This window comes from Carex rostrata, chromosome 24, assembly GCF_964058835.1.
Source record: "Carex rostrata chromosome 24, lpCarRost1.2, whole genome shotgun sequence".
Lineage (NCBI taxonomy): Eukaryota > Viridiplantae > Streptophyta > Magnoliopsida > Poales > Cyperaceae > Carex > Carex rostrata.
In genome coordinates, this window is record NC_135941.1 from 5,048,138 (window position 1) to 5,069,471 (window position 21,334).

Here is a 21,334-nt window from a genome sequence, read left to right on the forward strand (position 1 = left end):
ACACGATTACTGTACAATATGTGTCAGTTACGTATCATAATCTTTTGAAAATTTAACACGGTACAACACATCACGCAAAAAATCCGATCACAAGACGAAACAGCACATCACCATACTTTTTTTCCACTCTAATTGCATACGACGCAGGTTTGTAGTTCCAAGATAATATTGATGATTTTAAATATATGGATGATTTTAATCTTCTTTAAATATCTTTCCATAATATAATAAAATCTTTCATTCTATCTTGAAAAATGATATAGTTAGTGCATTAAATATTTGGATAATATTGTGTGAATAAAAAGATTAATAGTGTTAATATCTTGACCCTTAGTTCACCCCCTTATTCCTTTTCAAAAAAAAAAAGGGGACAATCTTTGTTGAATTACAATAGAGATACATAGCAAATGGTAATTGTTCTTTCGTAAACTACAAAATTTTCCTTTTCTTGTTCCTAGATCCAAACTTTGAAGCATAATCTCTTAATCTACCCAAAATTCTTCTCTCACTAATCCGCAAAACTAATGAATGATACAACTTCCTGTCCTTCACAGGAGTACATTCCTTCAATTTTTTCTCATCATCTTTCAATGAAACCGACCCGTAAAGGCTCTCTCTAAGGTCTGCTAACATCACAAGTGCTTTACATACACTCTTTGTAAGTAAAAACTTGTTCAAATCATTTGCATCTTGAATACTGTCTTTCTTGAAATTGCAATTACCTCCTCCAATGCTAATAAGGTCAATGGCACAAGATAAATCATCTTCATTTACTAAGCTGTCTACCATGGTTCCAAGTTTGTCAAAAGATTTTTCGTTTAAATAAATTATGTAGAGAAGTGTAAGGAGTTCAAATTGAGGCTCCCCATTGCATGAAACTTCAAAATATTCTGAATTTTGGCTGGTGCAACCAGAAAAGTTTAATTTTCGCCAAAGAGACAACCTTGATTTTGTGTACTGCTTTGAAAATTGGGATGAGCAGCATTTCAGTACTAGTGTTAGTTCAATGTTGACTATGTCAAATTGATTGTCAGGTTCAGTGAACCCATATCGGTGGAGAAGAGCTGCATTCCCCGTATAACCATAAGTATTGAAAACCTACAAAGAACAAAGCAAAGTTTAAGAAAAATGAAACCATATTACATAATTCCCATACTGAAAAAGTTAAAAATTAAAATCCAGATTAGAATGACAGAGACATATTCTTATGAGTAGAACTAGGGTGTTCTTAAGGTTACCAAGCCATTCGGCGAGCTTAAACTCCAAAATCTATCGGATTGACTTCACATGATGAATCCAAATCTTTGAAACAGATCTACTTTACAAGTGATTCGTTTACATGCAATTATAAATTTTCAAATTAATTTCGTGTAAAGTCAAGCTGCCAACAAAAGAAAGTTTATAAATTACTTGAAGTAGATTGGTTTTAACGATTTGGATTTTCCGTTTGAAGTAAATCCGATAGATTTTCACCAAATGGACTGATAAGCTTAAGAACACCCTAGTCCTACTCCTATTCTTATGCTCATAAAATGGTCGTGACATCAGCTAATTTTAAGAAATCAGAATATTCAAAGAATTTTCCTCAAACAACTTTAAAATGAACACATTTGATTTGTCCATCTAGTGGAAGATATACATCTTAACAAAGATGTAATGACTAGTAGCTAATTGCAACATTATTCAGGAGCTGAATCAAAAGATGATCCTAGCACAGATTGCGTAAACAGTGGGGAATTTAAAATATAAAATAAATCATTTGAAAACTATCAAATTCAAAAAATTCAAAATAATGTATTTGGAATTTGAAAACTACCTCACTCCCTGCATTAACATGCCGGACGATAATCATCTCAAGAGCAGCAGGGTTGTCTCCTTCAGCTGAATATTGAAAAAAGAACACATCTTTAACATACATGTTTTTAACTAAATCCAATAATTACATTTAATTTTAAGATTTCTTTAATGCAAATGTGCAGATCAAATTTCTTTTTGTGAAAACAATCTTTAACTCACGTTTCTTCTCAATTTACAGGAGATTATGTACATAATTTAAGAAAATCAGACATGAATAAGAGTTAAAGAAGGAAATGAAGAGAGTTATTATTGGATTAAGTTGAGTAAGACCTTACGCCAGAAATTGAAGCCTAAATGACTATGGATTTGTGACCGTGATTTATTATTTGGCTCTATATTCAAGTTAATGCTGGGGATTTCTGGAAATACCATAAAAAACTTTTATTTTGCCAACAGGGACGAAAGTACTTTTTCAGAAACTCTTTTAAGTACATTAATAATGATAATAATTAGTGTATTATAAGGGTGGTTCATAAGGCCTCTCAAGTTAGAAGTAATACTATTATCTGACGAACTTGTGCTGTGATCTACTACAGATGATTGTTCATCACCAGATAAATCACTAATTTTATCATCATCATCATCTTCGTCATCATCATCATCTCCTTCATCATCTGATTCAGGACGTGTAAAATGTACATGCTCTGCACCTGTCTTATGATTAAACCTGAAGTTTCAAATATAAAAATATTCTTATTATGTTAAGTGTCTTTGAAAATTAAATCTATATTATATTATCTAATATGCCTAACGTTTACAATTCAAAGCAATTTGGCATTAAAAGGTACTCTATTAGACATTGATGATTTTACACCTACTTTTTATAAGCCATTTTTCCTCTAAATCAAATTTAGCTAAAATGAAAAAAAAAAAAGATGATTTCTATGTCAACTCACAGGTGTATATACTTATCTTCTTTTGTGGAATGCAAATGACAAATTCAACCAAGTACTCTTTAAAAAAATTAGACTCTTTATTTTAGAAGCACAGAACCAACGAACATCCGATCAATTTGACTTGTCTTTTCAAGGTTGGGTCTTATTGCACATGGTCCACAGGATGTTGAACATTAGTTGCAATTGACAAAAAATATTGAGAAATTTGGAGCACATGTCATCAGAGTTCAGATTTACTAACTTCTTGGGATATTTTGAGGAAGACTAGTCCACTGCTAAAAGTAATAACAACAAAATTTAGACGGGTGCAATGGTAAAACTTACAGGTCGGCAAGTGGCACCATGCCATATCCATGATATTCGTCTATCTCAAAAGCTCGAGACGAAACAAGGGTCTTGGCGGAGAAATAGTTCTCAAGACTAAACGAATCAGCGCCTAGATTAAAGGATCCAATAAGGGGCTCTATGCATTCTTCCCAATCCTCACTCATGAACTGCTTGTCTTGCTTCACTATCTGCCTAATGAAATCAGTAATTCATCAAAGAATAAAATCATGACCGACATTTCATGAACCAGAATACACAATTTTCACATTAGCAATACTTAGTATTTTTCATAAAGACAAGTACACAACTTCATTCCAAAGAGAATTTCATAATGTAATATCCGATAATATTCTTTATAAAGCTACAGAGGGTCAAAGATTCTAAATAGAAAGGAAAAAGGAAAAAAGGAAGAAAAGAATCACCTTATCGAGCTCAGTTCCAGCTAAAAGGCTCTCCACTTCTTCGTCACTCCATACCAATGGCACGCATTCCCTCTCTGGCAAAACCCCGAAATAGTCGTACCACTGAGAAGCGGGGCCCAATGCTCTCTCGTACATCAACGCCACAGTCAATCCGAGAACACCAGCCAGTCCCGCCGTTTCAATCACCTCACGTGCCCCGCACGTGAGCATCGTGAGGCATGCGGATTTCGGTATCGTGGCTACCAGATCGCCTTCTGAAAGGTCGCTAATAGATAGAACGGAGATGGATTTGGTGGATGGGTCGTCGACCAGGGCAAGCGCGTCGCTGCATTCTACGCCGTTTGATCGCATCCAACGGTGAAATGAACGGAGCCTCTTTGTCGCCATTTTGGCGCGGGAGGGGAGGTGGCGGCGCAAGAGGCAGAAAGCAGAGGTCCAACTGGAAGGCGAAGAGTTTCACGGAGTAAATTTAGGGTGGCAGTACCGGGTCGGGTCTGCAAATGATTTCGAGTTTGAATTCGGTCCGTTCGAGATATATTAGCACGAATCTTAAACGATCCTATATATATATATGTTTGGACCGGATTGTTCAGGATTTTGACCACGGTGAGGTAATAAAGAGAATCCGGACTAAAATAACAGCTGATTAAAATGATTTTTATATCTACTACGGAGATTGCAGAGTTAGAATTAGGGATGGCAATGGGCCGAGCCCACGGGTATTTTGTCAAGTCCAAGCCTGGCCTGCCCGTTAAAAATCAATGGCCCGCCTGCCCGGCCCAAACTGACAGGCCTGAAAATTTAGGCCCGGCCTGCCCATGGGCTTTTCCTCCAGGCCCAAGCCTGCCCGTGCCTGCCTGTCTGTGCCCATGGGCTGCCTTACCCGGCCCGGCCCTGCCATGCCCAATTAAATTAATGACGGACTACAAATCTTGATCTGGCCCAATAATTTTAAAAAGTCTGATTCGAATACCCTCCAAACTAACCTCATATGAAATGAAACTTGTGTCAATCAATAATAGTAACACTCGCAACAAAATTAAATTTGAACTCAAGCAATCTTGAAATCCATGCTGGTCTGTACAATTCAAAATTCAACCATCTAATACAAATCATTGAGAACTTGAAAATAATCCGATGTGGCTGATTCCTCTCTAGCCTACGGTCCAAACCAACAATATTTTTTTGTATAATCAACAGTTCAACACAAGCATAATTTAATAGTAAACATATATTAAAAAAAAATCCAAGGTGATATGGCAACACAGCCCTAAGCAAAACAACACTAAGCATAAATTAATACTATGCAAAACAGCACAGCAACAAAAATTTCAATACAGTAATAACAAAGAACTGAACCCACAACTCTTCCTCTTCTTCTATTGCTCTGATCTGCATAATTAATTTGTATAAACAAGATTAATTCCATCTATAAACTATTTAATTTATGTTTAACTTCATCCATGATAAATTAATAACTAACAAGGTTCAACCATGATAAGTTAAGAACTAAACAAAGTTCAGCTACACTTCAATGTAAAAAAAATCCATATACAATTAGAAAACATCACACTTAGAATTTTAGTTTTAGTAAACAATGTTCAACCACATTTCCATGTAAACAAAAATCCATATACAATTCGAAAACAGCACACTTAGAAGAAGGCAGTACATTTAATCTATGCATATCAGCCCCTATTAATTACTTGGAATAGTATTTAAAATTTATGCATACTTAACACTTCACTATAAAAAAGATGAAGACGAGTTACCTCAACATCTTCATCACCATCTCCATCTAAATCATCACAATGTCTTAAATGGAATAGTATTTATGCATATCAGCCCCTATTAATTACTTGGAATAGTATTTAGCACTATAAGCAACAACCACTCTTCGCCTAAAACTTCTCTTGCTCCAACTTGCTACCTGCACATAAAAAATGTGAGTCTATGACATTCAGCAAACAATATCTCATGGAAGCTATTTGCCAAACAATAAAGCTATTTGCCTTAAAATATCTTTATTTACATTTAGCAGAAAGAACAGTTAACGAAATTAAATGCTGGTAAGTATCATGAATGAAATGTAATTATGTAATGATGAAATATTGAAGTGAAATTTAAGCTGGTTGGTGGATTATTTGAGGAGCATAACAAAAGACACAATGAAATGAAATTGATCATTGATGGGTGGCAAGGCAAGGCAGTACAATGAACGCTATAAAGCCACATTGAACTCGCGCTCTCATATTGGGATCAATAATAATTGAGTTGCTAAAACATCATGAAAATGAGTATATATGTATGATTTGAAACTGATAATTAGGGGCAGGCTTTTCATCAACTCAAAGACATAAATATTAATGACTCAAAATCTGATCCAATCCCGATTCATTTGTAAAACAAAGTCAACAAATCCTGATGCATTTGTTCAACAAATCCTGATACATTTGTTCAACAAATCCTGATACATTTGTAAAACAAACTCAGCTATTCCCTCCTAGCATGATAAACCAATTTAATCAACTTTTAATTATGATGACATTTTAGTTGAAAACATCAATCATTATGGTCAACTTAATTTATCAGGACAGTTGAAATAAATAAATTGAAGTCCCAAGTCATTAATTTAATATTTTAATTTATTCTCTTTAAACTTTTATGGATCAAGAACTAAAACGACTTGAACTGAAATATAATTCAAACCTAAACCAATTCAAATCCAAATAATGAGAATACACATCCAAATAACTGAACTTCTCTGAGATAAATTGCCTAAAGAAAAAAGAAACCCAAATGGATATTGCTATAAGAACCGAAGTGGAAGAGAGGGAACAAACTAACCAGATACAGTGACTAGTGGCATCGTGGCGTCGTGGCGAAGGAGTAGTGGCACCGTGGTGGTCCTGGCGGAGGACGGGTGGAGGAAAGAGAGGGAGAAAGAGGTCACCGTGGCGGAGAGAATGACGGAGAGAGATGGAGTGAAGGAGAGAAATCACATCTGTGGTGGCGGAGGCGGAGATTTGGTGGTGGAGGCGGCGATCTAGTGGTGGCGGAGTGAGGACAGAGAGAGCGATAGAGATGGGGCTAAGAGACGGAGAGGAGAGGGACAGAGAGAGCGAGAGAGAATGAGAGGAGCGGCTGCTCAATGCTGATTACTAAAAACCCTAAATTCAATTTTACTGTATTAAGATATAAGCCCAACGGGCTGCCCGTGGGCTTAGAGTTAAGCCCAGGCCTGCCCTGGCCCGTCTTTAGGCCCGACCTTACCTGGCCCATTACAGCGCCGGGCTGACCGGGTAAAGGGCGGGCCGGTCGGATATGAACGGGCCTCCGGGCCAACTGGGCTTTTTTGCCATCCCTAGTTAGAATATAGAGTGAATTTCACGGATACCTCTCAAAAAACATCAAAATTATGTAATTTTTCTTCTAAATTTCTAAAATTCACAAATATCTCCTCTCCTATATTATGCATCTTAATTTATGTTAAGTGTCATTATCCTGCAACGACTGCGATTGATTGATCTAAATTTGAATTGAATCTGAGTCATCTAAACAAATAATTTGCCTTTTTTTTTATTAAATACACCATTTCTAAGTATAGAAGTCTAAATTTAGTGAAAATTATACTCGGCACACGTAATGCCACCCGTATTATCACATGTATTTCTATTATGCATCATCAAATTTGAATCAAAATTCGTGAAGATGAAATCAATTTTTCGCTGGAGAAAAACTAAACCCTTCTCAATCGATCCATTCTTCTTCCAAAGAAAAACTAAACCCTAACCATCTCTCGCCTCACCTTCAGGACCCACACCAAACCACATCTCCCTCTCTCCCATCCCTAAAAGCTCTCCGCCATCTCTCTCGTCGTAGCTTGGCCCCCGCCGAATCGGTGAAGAAAAAGCGAGGGAGGCCAAGGAAGTATGGAATCGACGCAGCATCTATTTCGCCTTCTCTTAGTTCATCGTCTTCTACTGTGAAGAAGTCCCAGTCAGCTTCTGATTATCTTCCTTTTTTGAGGTCACCTGGTGTGGTGAATTCTTCTCTTTCTAAGAAGAAGAAGAATGAGGCCCCAGGAAGGGGTGAGGCAGCTTCTTCCTCACCAAAGAAACTTTAGATTGGGTCTTTAGGTTTGGGTTCAAGCTTGAATGTAATTTGTGACTGCTTTAAATTACATGGACCGTCTTGTTGTTGTTGGTCCCAAAGACACTTAGAGGGGGGTGAATAGGGTATTTTTAAACTTTTAATCTAAGTCATAAGTCCCTAGTGCGTCTTATAGTTATTCTTGACAAAAACTAGAATAACTTGATCCTAAACTAAAGTATAAAATAAATAAAGTAAATAGTAGAGTTTAGAGACACTTGACACGAGAGTTGTTTATGGAGTTCAGCACTAACGCCTACGTCTCCATGGCTTGTGACCTTCGAAATGGCGCACCTTTCTTTACCCAATTAGAAAGGAATACAAGGTGAAACTGGTGAGCTCTTACAATCTTCTGGGAAGTCACACGGCCCGAGCACAAAATCGGCTGACGAGCACTAAAGGCTCAAAGAAAAACAACCCGAGCAACAAAGAGCCCAAGGATTGCAAGGTGAGCAATAAGGCTCAAGGTAGTAGTTGATTTGATCTCGCAAGATCACTCTATGAGTTGTTGTATTGATTAAGCTTGAGATTGATTGTGAGTATTGAAATTTGAGTGTACAAGCAACAATGGCTTTCTCTAGATCTGAGAATTCGAAATATTGAAGTTGGGGGCAGCTAGAGATAATTTCCAAACCTTGGTATAGCTTCTATTTATAGAGAGCTCAGAAAAATGAATTATGTGGTGCTGACCGTTGCTGTTATATTCTGAAATTTTAAAACGTGATTTATTTCTAAACTGAGTTTTACGCTAAATAAAATTTTCTAACCAAAATAAAAATCGATCAGATTTATCTGATCAATTTAAAACTAATCTAAAAATTTCGAAATATAAATTATGAAATTACGTATATTAAAAATGTAGGAATTTAGAAAATAAAATAATTGAGTTCATATGGATAAATAAATAATTGAATTCTAATTAAGAGTATGATTATACGAAATTATTCGTACAAATAAATTATAGGATTGATAAGACTCGTTCATTTAGAAATTTTAGAATGTATATACTTATATAAATCGATATCAAATTATTGAATTCTAAATTGAAATATAAACGAGTATTAGAATCACTGATCCAGTTATTTAAATCACCGAATTAATTGAACCGTTGATTGGAATCCATCTGCACGAATCTTGATGCAGTTTTGTTTTAAAAAAACCCTTTCCCATCTCTCTCTGTTTCCCGTCTCTCTCCCGTGCTCTCCTGGCTCTCTCTTTGTCCCTGCGCCCCGACCCTACTTGGCCCCTGTTCGTGCGATAATGGAGAGGAGACGGAGAGAGCCATCCCGCCCCTTTTTCTTGGTCGTCGCCTTGTCCCTTCAATTGTCAGAGAACAGGTGAGGCGAGATGGCCTCACCACCTGCTCGGTACGGTACTGGTATGGTGTGGATTTCCTTCCTTTACGGGTATTTATACATCTCTCACTCTCTCTCTCGGGGACTCCTGTTTTCACTCTCATGTGCTGAGGTTTGCTTGACTTCCCCCTTTCTCTGTTCTTGCTCTTCCTCTCTGATTTCTGAGAATTTCGAAACCCTAAATTTTGGGGTTTCTTGTGAGAGTGATCGAGTGCTCGTGTGACTTCCTGAGGTGCTTGCCGTTGATTTTGGGGGCTTGTTGACTTGATTCCGTTGCTTGATTTTGCCGCCCGAAGGGCGAGAACCGTGGATTCTTGGTACCGGCCGCTTTTGATAAAGCCCTCTGTGATTCTAGCTGACCGGTAAGTGAGCACCTTGATTTTGTTGCCTCGTTTGATTTTGCGTAGTAGGTGCCGGCTCGGGTTGTTGATTTTCCCGGCAGACCAATGAAAAATGCAAGCCGGTACACTTTGAGTTGATGTTGTGACGTTTGTGCTCTATTCTAGCCGTGTACCGGCTCTTCTCTTGTATTTTCTGGTACGGCTTTGTACCCCTGATTTGAGGTGCTCTTGACTGGTACCGTACCAGTACCTGTTCTGGCTTGTGCCTTGTTGTGCCTTGTTGCTGTTCTGGCTTGTGTGCACCTTGCTGTGATGTGTATCTGGTACCTGTTTTACTGTATGGTTGTTGATTGTGCTGTGGTTGCTTGTATGTGATGCTGGTACCAGTCGGTACTGGCCCAGTGATGCTGCTGGTACCAACCTTGAACTGACAGGGACCCCTTGTGTGGTTGTTTGAATTATGGGGTTATTTGTGCATAATGTAGGCCCTTGTGATAATTAAAATTAAGAAGGGGTTGTATTGAAAATATGCATGTATTTACACTTGGGCCCTTGTAAAAGTTTTATAAAAAGTTTTAAAGTTAAAATAATTATTTTAAACATTTTTTTGAAACTTGTACAAAAATTTGTTACTAATTAATAAAGAACAATTAATTAGCAACGAAAAATATTCGTTATGGACTTAGATTCGAAACAGCTAATTAAACGTAGGAATTAATTTAGTTATAAAAATAACGAATTGCGCGACTTAGGAATAAATTAATTAGAAAACGCGTACAATCATTAAAGGTTCTGTTTTTAAAATTTTATAAAAGAATTATACATCTAGAATATAAAATAACTAAACTATATTAAAACGGATTATAAAAATTGCAATGATCATACAATCAATATATTTTTATTAAAATATTCGCATTAGAGATTTTTGATTATAAATTTACTTTCAAAACCGAATTTTGATCAATTAAAATTAATTGTAGTCCGTTTAAAATAAATCAAAGTGGATAGGCAATTAGAATATATTAGTTAAGTAAAACCCGTTAACTTACCGTAACTCTTGAACAATTATTTTATTACGAATAATTCGACATTTGAGTTTACACAAGCAATATATCTTCAAATTAAATCATTAGAATATAAATTTAATTAGGATTAAATTAGATTAAATTAGACCAAAGTGAATGATCAATAGTCGACGAACTTATAAATTAATATTTATGCTAAGCTCGATGACATGAAATTAATTAATTAATATACGCCTAATCGGATCAGTCAGACTGACTGAATCGGTAATTTTATAAAATCGAAATAATCGAGAAGTTGACTTACACATTAAGTGGGACAAGGGTTAGAATAAAATTAGCATAGATTTTAATTAGTTTAAATTACGTGATCACAGATCAGTCAACTCCGTACGAGTCCGACCCGTGGACCGATCCGACTGACCCGCAGTTCGGAGCATACGCGGAGCACGCTGATTACTAGCGACAGAGACTCCAGCCCCCTCAGGTGTGGGATATCTGAATTATCTTTTTCGTGGGCGTACTCTTACCAGTCGTTCCATCTGACCTGACATCCGCACTTTATTTTTTTGTAGTTGCATTAAAACTTTAGAGCATGTTTATCCTTTCTGCACTGTAGGTAGAATTGCATAAACTCTGAAAAATTCGAATTTACTGTATTTTAGGAGTAGAGTAATTAAATAATATTATATATGTGTATTATTAGAATATTAGATTACTAGTTTGTCTTCTTCTCGTGGAAGACAATATATTATTATTATTTTACGTGCATACGCATGCATTGGTGAGAGCTGAGCAGAGCCGAGTGACTTCGTTCTGTCTTGGTGTCACTTGGCATGGGACAGCCCGACAGCCACTGAGCCGAGCGTCACTTGACTCTCGGATGGCTTTAGGATTATATTATATGTATAAACATTTGATTATATATTATTTTCGATCATTTTACTATTTGACGTGAGCAGTTCCGATCTCGAGTTTTGTGGCATTGGTTACCCCATCACGGTTCCGATCTCGAGTTCCGTGGTGGCATGTTTTTACTTTGAGACTGCACAGTTCCGATCTCGAGTTCTGTGTAGGTCTGTTTTACGCTCCCGCATGGTTCCGATCTCGAGTTCCATGGCGGATTTGTGTTGCACGGTTCGAGGCCGTGGCACTTTAGTGCACCAGTTCGAGGCTGGCACTACTTATTGATCCTGTGATTTACCCCATCGGTGGTTCGAGGCCCCGATGGCATTGTTTCAGGGCTGCGCAGCTGGACTGGCAGCCTTGATATTACGCTACACGGTTCGAGGCCGTGGCGTTGTGTTGCACGGTTCGAGGCCGTGGCACTTTAGTGCACCAGTTCGAGGCTGGCACTACTTTTGATTGACTTATTTTACGACTTGCATGGTATGATTTCCTATTTTATATGTTTGATCGATGAATCGTTTAGGTGAGATGACACACCGAATTTAGATATAACCATCGGCTAGTGTGCTAGTGTAATGCTAATCTTGTGGGCAATGCGCGATGTCATTAGGCAACGTGTATCATTGTTCCCTGATCACAGTCCTTGGATTATATTATTCAGATTCTTTTTGGTAAAGGTATAACCATCGGCTAGTGTGCTAGTGTAATGCTAATCTTGTGGGCAATGCGCGATGTCATTAGGCAACGTGTATCATTGTTCCCTGATCACAGTCCTTGGATTATATTATTCAGATTCTTTTTGGTAAAGGTATAACCATCGGCTAGTGTGCTAGTGTAATGCTAATCTTGTGGGCAATGCGCGATGTCATTAGGCAACGTGTATCATTGTTCCCTGATCACAGTCCTTGGATTATATTATTCAGATTCTTTTTGGTAAAGGTATAACCATCGGCTAGTGTGCTAGTGTAATGCTAATCTTGTGGGAAATGCGCGATGTCATTAGGCAACGTGTATCATTGTTCCCTGATCACAGTCCTTGGATTATATCATTCAGATTCTTTTTATCCTATTGGCACAGCACGGGGTGATTTACTTAAATCTGTAATATTATTATTATTATTATATTTGTTCACACAGTGCTTTGGTACTGGACTCCGAATTGATTACTATCTGATATTGTATTTTTGACTTTGGGTTTATTTTACATGTTGGCATATTAGAACAATCGCATCATGGCATTAATTAAAAGTGTTTTATGACTATTAGATATTGAGATAGGTTTACACTTGTGCATATTTAATTGTAGTCATAACTGTACGAAATTTATATAAATAAAAGTGCTTTGACCGTAGAGGATCCCTGAGGGGATAATTCTGGGTCACATACTGGGCGATTCGTCGCTCATCCACAAGTTGTTTCGTGGATTTTAGGTACAGGTTCTGGCGGTCCGCAGCAGGAGCTGTCCCCGAGGGCCACACCACTTGACCTAGTTAGGATTAGGCTTTTGATTAGGTTTACGAGTCCCGTATTTTCTGTGTTATATATACGGGCTCGATAGATCATGTATCCCCTTCTATAGATGGTGTGATTTGGATCCGAGATGGATCGAATTATATGTTATGTATGTGTATGTTTATTTATTTGCTATGTGACTGATGCTTGATATTTATATTATTTTGCTTCCGCTGCTGTTTGATTTATTATTGATGATTAACCTTGCGTGCTTAATGATTAATTAAGCACGAGGCGAGGTTGATCACACCTTAATCCAGAATTTCTGGTTTGGGGTGTGACAGTTGCAACGGTACAGGGACCGTTACAATGGTAGGTTAATTTGAATAGATTTGGATTAGGGAACCATAACGATGGATTACGGTGCACAATGGTGGATTCCATTGTTAACGGTAGATGACCGTTACATTGGTCCCCTCAACTGTAATCCTCTGGAATGCCGACCGTCAGGTGACGGTTCTGATCGAGTTAAACCGTCACAGACTCAGCTGAGGATTTATTTATTCCGTTGCAATGGTAGGCCTTACTTAGGTCATTCTCAAGCTTATTTTACCAATTTTACAGATTAAATGTCCTTAATCTTGAGATGATGTTTCTGCTGTCCAATGCTTTGTGCTTCATGACTACATCCTTGATGTTATTGTGCAATTCATTAATTCATCCTTGATATGTATTTATTGAATCTTCAGTTGTTATGAATATGCACAATGTCTCAAGAAGAAAAACTGTAAAATGCAATTTATATATGTTTTGCAAATCTAGTCAAACAGATAAGTAAATTATAGCACAAGCCAACAGTTGTGAGACCTGAAGTTAAATGGATGTTGCCTGAACTGAGATAATATTTCGAGATTGTTCTTGTCATGTTAACTATATGTGTGCGTATTGGATTAACGATTAAGGCTAGAGTAACCAGTGTCATGTTCTGCCATTACATTGCCTAACTTGAATTGTCAAGGTGAAATTTTTTGGAAAATGAAAGAAAATATTTTCCTTCTTTTGAATTTAGAACAAAATGATGCATTTTCAGTCTGTTTTACTGACATTGTCTTTGTTTTTTCATGCAGGATAGTGTTTTACTATGCATATCATAATTGTTAACAATGGAGAGGTGAATTGCTCAGTTTGTAGATAGTAATCTTTTGATTCCCAAGTGAAAAAGGTATCAATTGTTTACCACCTGTTCAATTTCAGAGATTTTGGTAGCCTACGTAATGAGAATCATGGATTTTACATGTCTTAACTCCACTAATGTGCCTTTTGCAATTCTTCAAAACAAGAAATAAAAGAAAGAAAAAAAATATGCATGAACTGTAGTAAAGCTAGTTAACTGACTGAGGGAGTGTTGGAAAGAGGAAGGTCAAAATGCATATTTTCACTTGAGAAAGGTTTTCAGGCAGAGGCTTGTAGATTTTGTCAGAGCCCATTCAGAGGTATAGAAATCGAGTTTGTGTCTCAACCTAAAGTCACATTTCAATTGAAAATTTTCTTTCATTGTTTTCTTAAATTTAAAGAAGATGCTAAACATGCAAGGGTCAATTTTGTGGGTATACTGCTACAAAATGAGAGGAAATTGATGCCCCATAGTGTATAAAAAAATATAGTATACCGGGAGGTCTTGAGCAAAGAATAAGGTACCATATTAATTTAACCTTTCTAATTTTATTATATGTTTTCAATCTAAACCAAGTCATGCCTCATGTCCAAATAGTGTCTAAACATCAACACTACGTATTAGGCATGGGTGGCTAGTAAATAAAACAAAGGAAATAGATGTGAGTCATGACTGGTACAAACAGACTCCAAAATGCCTCTGAAGACAAATCATAAAATCTGAAATAGCTAGGGACAGAACTAGACCATGCCAGTTTGCAGTGTTATAGAACACATCATGCCAAGTATTTTGATATTAAACTTTGCATTTTTAGAATTTTTCTACTATTTTGTAGCTATTTTTGAATCTCAGTTTTTAAAAATCTTTTTTCTGTTATTTGCTGCAACCTCTCTTGGTGAGTACATCACACCCTAGTTTTGCTCATATAATTTTTATTAAATTATATATCAATTTATTGACTAATTTATGATATTTGTTTTGTTACATGTTATCTGTTATCTTAATAGATAAGAATATGGTACGAGTAAGTTAATATCTACCGGTAAGAATAATGGAAAATTTCTAGTGTACTCATCTTAACTTTTAAAATAGTCAATTTTTAATTTCTAGTGTACTCATCTTAACTTTTAAAATAGTCAATTTTCCTATCAAAACACTGTAATATACAATATACCCATACAAATTTATCATTATTTTCTTTATCTCCTTTTACCTATTTAATATTTATTTAATTATTTTAAAAACTGAATTGACCAAAATACCCTTCAATTTTAAATGGACATGTCCATTAGTTCTAAATGAACTTTTCCTCCCTTTCTCGCTCCATCCATGCAATCCATCTCTCACCATCTCCAATCTCTCTATCTCTTCTTGACCTGTTAAATGTTGAGGGCTTAAAATTGTCAAGTAAATAAATACAGAGGGTTCGACTTTTATACTTCTTAAATTGAAAGCATCAAATCAAAATTAGTAAGAGTAATCTTGCTACAAATAGAGGAACAAAATATGTTGATAATTGATGGAGCAGCGCGCGGCAAACCTTCAGGAACTCTGTTTTATGGGTCGTCAACTTCAAAGTTTAATTATCTAAATTCTCTAAGAAAACATTAATTTATCGAAATTTTTATCACTTCTTCCGTAATCTACTAGAGTGGAGCTAAATCACTAGATTCCTTTCTTTTCTTTTTCTGAGAAAAGAGTGGATAGAGCCAAATAATGCTATCAAATCAGTATAAGGGAAGCACAAAAAAATATGTGGCTAGTGTTTTTAGTATGATAAAAAATAAACATGGCTAACTTTGTATTTTGTATAAATGTTCTCTAAATATGACATTCTGCAAAAACAAATGCAAAAAAAAAATCTGCTATATTTGTATTGTTCATCATTCATCAAATAGGCATGGAAAGCGAATGGTCACCACATTTCATCTCCATATATTAAATGAACTCCCAAAAAGCTACTTGAAATTGACCACCACCAAGAATAACAGATTATTAGCTAATTAACCATTAGGAGTTGGTACTAACACAAATTAAGAAGAAAAAAAAAAAAAATTCAATGCAGACAACATTTAGAACATTATTGCTGTCAATATGCATGAGCATGAGTATGTATGTAAATACTACTTCCTAGATTTAGATTTTATTTTCATTTCATTTGTTATCTTATCGCTTCATTATCTCTCCTAGCATTCCAAACTCAAGCCTCGATGTGCAAATGGTTTTTGCTTGCATGTCTTTTTCACACTTGAATGATTTATGTGATAGGAGAAGAAAAGGAGCTTGTTGGGAATGGGGGCATAGAACAGATTTATATAGGGAACAATAAGAGGATAAAAGAGAGACAGAGTGCGGCTAGAAGAAAGAACGAATTTCCAGAGAGGAGGTGGTATTAACCGGCAATAAGAAAAGATAGAAAGATTGGAGATGGTGAGGATAAAAGAGAGACAGAGTGCGACTAGAAGGAAGAACGAATTTTCAGAGAGGAGGTGGTATTAACCAGCAACAAGAAAAGATAGAAAGAGTGGAGATGGTGAGGATGAGAGAGATAGATTACATGGAGAAAGGGAGACAGGAAGATAGAAGGCAGAGTTAATGAACACGTCCATTTAAAATTGAAGGATATTTTGGTCAATTTAGTTTTTAAAATAGTTATATAAAATATTAAATAGTTAAAAGGGGATAAAAGAAAGAATGATAAATTTGTATGGGTATATTGAATATTATAATGTTTTGATGGGGAGATTGGTTATTTCAAAAGTTTAGATAGACACATTAGAAATTTTTCCTAAGAATAAAGTACAAGTAAGATTAATTTTAAATGGATATGAGTATAAAATTATCTTCACTCTGAGTATGATTAAAGATATATGTACGAGTAAGATTAATTTTAATTTTAATTTTCAGTAATTTTGTTTTCAAAAACAAAAAAATCTCAAATCTCAAATCTCAAATTTCGGATTTCGGATTTGTTTAGATAAGTGAACTATTGTAATTTGATTGTCCAAAACTTAGAAATCATTGTTCCGTACGAATCGACACCATACTATACTAAATTGGTAGAATTATACGCTTGTAGTCTAATTTATTAGAATATTTGAGTAATAATTTATTAGCTTCGATTTGCACCCATCAGTTCTGCGAAGATTTTCAAAAAAAAGATTTGCACCCATCAGTTTCATCTTTCAAGTCACTTTCAACTCAACTTTCAAATCATCACCATCAGTTTCAACTTTCAACTTTCAATAATTGGACCTCTAGGTTGTAGCGCACCTCAATTTCATGTAAGTGCGCAGAAAAAGCAGAGAATTGAACTAATCGAGTAAAGCTGGGGTGTGATGTGCTCACCAAGAGAGTTTGGTGAGCACAACTTTAAAAGTATATCAGATCGATGTCAAATGTCGAATTCAAACTATTAAAATCCATGTACTTCATGAGTGATGCATATACATGCAAAATTTTGAAAGTTTCGAGTTTATTTGCTACAAGGTCAAGCGGTCAAAGAAATAATAAAAATTGAATATATAAAATAACTTATAAATTAACTTATAAAATGTTCATTTCTTTGACCACTTGAGTACTGTGTAGCAAATAAACTCGAAACTTTCAAAATTTTGCATGTATATGCATCACTCATGAAGTACATGAATTTCAACGGTTTGGATTCGGCGTATGAAGTCGATCCGATTAACTTTTGGAGTTGTGCTCATCAAACCCTCTTAGTGAGTACATCACACCTTAGCTTTACTCAACTAATCCTATAGTTAGCTTTGAATCACCACACGGTTATCACATAACTCTTTAAATAGTTTTATTGAATATTGTAATTAGAAAAAAAAATCGAATTTTAATTTTTTTTTCAAAACTTATTTTAGTTAAAAACAAAATATTCTGCATCTAGATGCTTCTTTTAATATTTTGAATTCTATAAATATTATCACGTAACTCTATAAAATTGCTTCTTTTAATATTTTGAATTATATAAATATTATCACGTAACTCTATAAAATTAGAATTCCAAGACATGGACAACTTACCCAGAATTCCAAGACATGTTTGATCAAATAGAGTGCGGATCCGAAGTTATCCAACTTCAAAAAAATTGGATACACAACTTACCCAGAATTAGACAATCAATTTCAAAAATAATTTGGAACGAAATCCTCTCGACCTATACTGTATGCAATTTAAAAAAAAAAAACATGGATACACAACTCTCTAAATTTGAATACATAATTCTCTATGTCGCATATGCAACCTAAAAAAATGATTTTAGAATGCACAATTCTCACCGGCAGCCTGTGGCTGGTTTTTGATAAAAAAGAAAAAAGACAAAAGAATACACAATTCTCTCTGTGCGCAGATTTAGTCTTCGTTCTTATAAAGTTTCGCATTTTTTTTCAATGTCATGCACTCATGCTAATTTAAATATATATATATATATATATATTTTAAATGCTAAGTTGCTAACTAATAAAATTCGGAAATCTGAAGTTAGTAGTGATGTGCCAACAAAAATTGATAGCTTCCGACAGAACAGGTAATTTTTGTCCTCTTGTGAAATATTAAAGATAATAGTCCATCCGAATCATTCATTAAAATCGAAAATGTGTTTGGACCAAATTTTACATTTTTTTTTAATTTTTTTTACTATTTTTTAAAATATGTCAAAAATCACTACTTTTTAATGGTATAGAATCTTTAGGTCAGGTATTTTTGTACCTATTTACGAAAATGGTAAAAAAAATCTAAATAATGTAAAATTTGGCATTCAAGCACATGTATATGTTTATTTGTTAAATAATTTGAGCAAAAGTAGGTGTGATGTGCTCACCAAAAGGAGTTGGTGAGCACACTTCTAAAAGGTTATTAGATTGATTTCAAACTATAAATCTAAACTGTTGAAATCCATATACTTCGTAAGTGATGCATGTGCATGTAAAAATGTTAAAGTTTCGAATTAATTTAGCACATGATGAAGCGGCAAAAAAAATGATGAAAATAAATACATAAAACAATTTAAAGAATAACTCATAAATTGTTCATTGTTTTGACCGCTTGATCATGTACTAAATTTTTGTTGACAAAAGACATTTAGCCCGTTTCATTAAAGAAACAACAAGTGCCCTACATGAGTTTTCATATATCCAACATACGTAATAAGAAAAGCAAATGCTAAACTGATAAAAGGTAGTCTAATCACTGGAGAATATCCTGCCTTACAAAACATTAACATAAAACCAAAATGTAAAGGAGCAGCTAAATATATAGATAAGTAATCACTCCTCGGCTGGAGATTGGTACATCGCCATCTGTGTGTCCTTTGGATCCCATATCCTGAGCGGTATTTCTTCTATCACTGTAGGTAACCATACCAGTATCACATCTCTAGCTTGTCTCTTAACCAAATCTGACCAATAGTTAGCCAAAGCCACAATCATGAGAATGACATTTCAAAAAGTTTTATTATTACTATGATTAAAGCACATATCATTTCGCAACTTCCACACAGTAACTAAGGGCACTAAAACAAAAAAGACATTGCATGTGTTGAGGCAAAGAACAAGCAAACTGCATAATATCTTTGATGGTTGATTAGTTTTTATAATATTGCTGATTAAGACCCATCCAAAACCAAATTTGCCGAGTGAAAGGGCAAAGTAAAAACAGATGATTAGTGGATTCAATGCCTTTACAGAATTGACATTGAATTGCTCCTTTCCATCCTCTTTTTCTCAAATTGGTTTTAGTTAGGATTCTGTTTTTGGTTATGAGCCACATGAATATTTTGATTTTATGTGGAATAGACATTTGCCACTACTATAGCATAGCCTATGCTATTTTCACCCCCCCCCCCCCCCCCCCTAAAATTTTTTTTTAAGAATCTGTAAAGAGATTTAACAGAAAAAAAATCCCAGAGAGTTCCCATTTCCATGATAATTGATCAAAATCGTGTGTGAATGAAATGTTGCTAATTTGCAGTAGATATGGGACCACTCTTGAGACACCATGTCATCCATATGTCTTTTGAATGAGATGGCCTTACCCTGTGAATTAATGATATCTTTAAGAGATACATTTGGATTTGTACATATTTCAAACAATTCTTGATATTGAGTAGCTAGGGTATATTGTTGGTTCCAGATATCTAACGAAAATCGTAAGTCTAACTGTGTACCTGGGGAGTATGTGACACCACTCTAACCTAAAGACTCTAATTTAAGTATTTCTTTCCAAAATGAGGAAGCAGGAGTATCATGATGAGTATATTGATATTGGATCAGTTTTTTTCCACAAGTGAGAGTATGATTGGTTTTGATACTTCCACCACCACTTCATAAGTAAGGCTGAATTCATTTGTCTCAAGTCTAGAATACCTAAACCGCCAAATTCTTTAGCTATACAAGCCCTATGCCAACTAATAAGAGAATTTTTTTTTTTTTTTTTTTTGAGGTAGACCCTTGCCATAGAAAGTTCCTTCTAATCTTATCTAGTTTGGCAATAACATATGTTGGAAATTCTATATATGGATAGAACATATAAGGGAATAGAGGATAAAACATAATTAATGAGAGTTAATGTCCCTCCAATAGATAGCAAATTCCCTTGCCATCCTTGTAATCTAGTTTCAAATTTATCTACTAAGAAGTCCCAATCTTTCTGAAGAAGACCAGATTCTTGAAGGGGTAGCCCTAAGTATTTAATAGAAAATATGCTAGCTAATTTACATCTAAACAATATCGCTAATTGAGGCCCTATCTCTGTGTTGAGAGGATACATTTTAGTTTTATGGAGGTTCATTTTAATTCCTGAAATTGCCTCAAAAGCAATCATCCCCCACCATGCATTCTCCACATTGTTGCCTTCTACTTTTAAAAAAAATGATAGTGTGATCTGCATAATAATAATTAGTAATTGCATAATTATTTTGGATTGGTGGTACTAACCCTTGGAGAAGATGTGATTGTCTCCTTTTACTGAAAATCCTAGTTAGTGTATCTGCAGTAATGATGAATAAGAAAGGAGATAAATGATCTCATTGTCTTACCCCCTTTTACAAGAGAAGTATGGTGTGGAGGTCCCCATTGACACTAACACATGATTGTGAACTAGTAAGCCAAGCAGTGATCCATTTTATTCAAAGATCAGCAAAACCCCTATGTTTTGAAACTTCTATTAAGGTATTTTCAATTAATTTTGTTGTATGCTTTCTCAAAGTCAATTTTGATAATGACTCTTGGAGTGAATTTATGCATACGGTCATGAATAAGTTCTTGATTAAAGAGTACATTATCCAGAATGTATCTGCCTTTGTTAAAGGCTAATTGGCTTTCATCTATTATTTATCCATAATGGATTCTAATCGACCATTGAGAACTTTGGATATCAATTTGAAAATACAATTTACCATACTAATTGGTCTAAAT

General features: G+C 35.2%; 1 protein-coding gene and 1 long non-coding RNA gene across 2 annotated transcripts; one reads left to right on the plus strand and one right to left on the minus strand.

The window, feature by feature from the left end:
* Positions 1-225: 225 nt before the first annotated feature.
* On the minus strand, positions 226-3,979 carry LOC144575794 (SET domain-containing protein). The gene is made up of 5 exons (XM_078326041.1): positions 3,503-3,979; positions 3,078-3,268; positions 2,358-2,524; positions 1,817-1,881; positions 226-1,098 (listed from the first exon to the last, which is right to left on the minus strand). The coding sequence occupies exons 1-5, from the start codon at positions 3,887-3,889 to the stop codon at positions 430-432; spliced, it is 1,479 nt and encodes a 492-aa protein (XP_078182167.1). The 5' UTR covers positions 3,890-3,979; the 3' UTR covers positions 226-429.
* Positions 3,980-10,748: 6,769 nt separating this feature from the next.
* On the plus strand, positions 10,749-12,964 carry LOC144575808 (uncharacterized). The gene is made up of 2 exons (XR_013518532.1): positions 10,749-10,859; positions 12,712-12,964. It is a non-coding gene; the product is annotated as an uncharacterized LOC144575808 (long non-coding RNA).
* Positions 12,965-21,334: the final 8,370 nt, after the last annotated feature.

What these genes read in the sequence shown, in the direction of transcription:
- LOC144575794 (XM_078326041.1), bottom strand. Translation starts at nt 3,889, where the DNA reads ATGGCGACAAAGAGGCTCCGTTCATTTCACCGTTGGATGCGATCAAAC. An exon ending in CTGGAACTGAGCTCGATAAG is followed by an intron (nt 3,269 to 3,502) that starts GTGATTCTTTTC and finishes TTCATTAGGCAG; the next exon opens with ATAGTGAAGCAAGACAAGCA. An exon ending in CACAAGTTCGTCAGATAATA is followed by an intron (nt 1,882 to 2,357) that starts GTATTACTTCTA and finishes TTCAATATTCAG; the next exon opens with CTGAAGGAGACAACCCTGCT.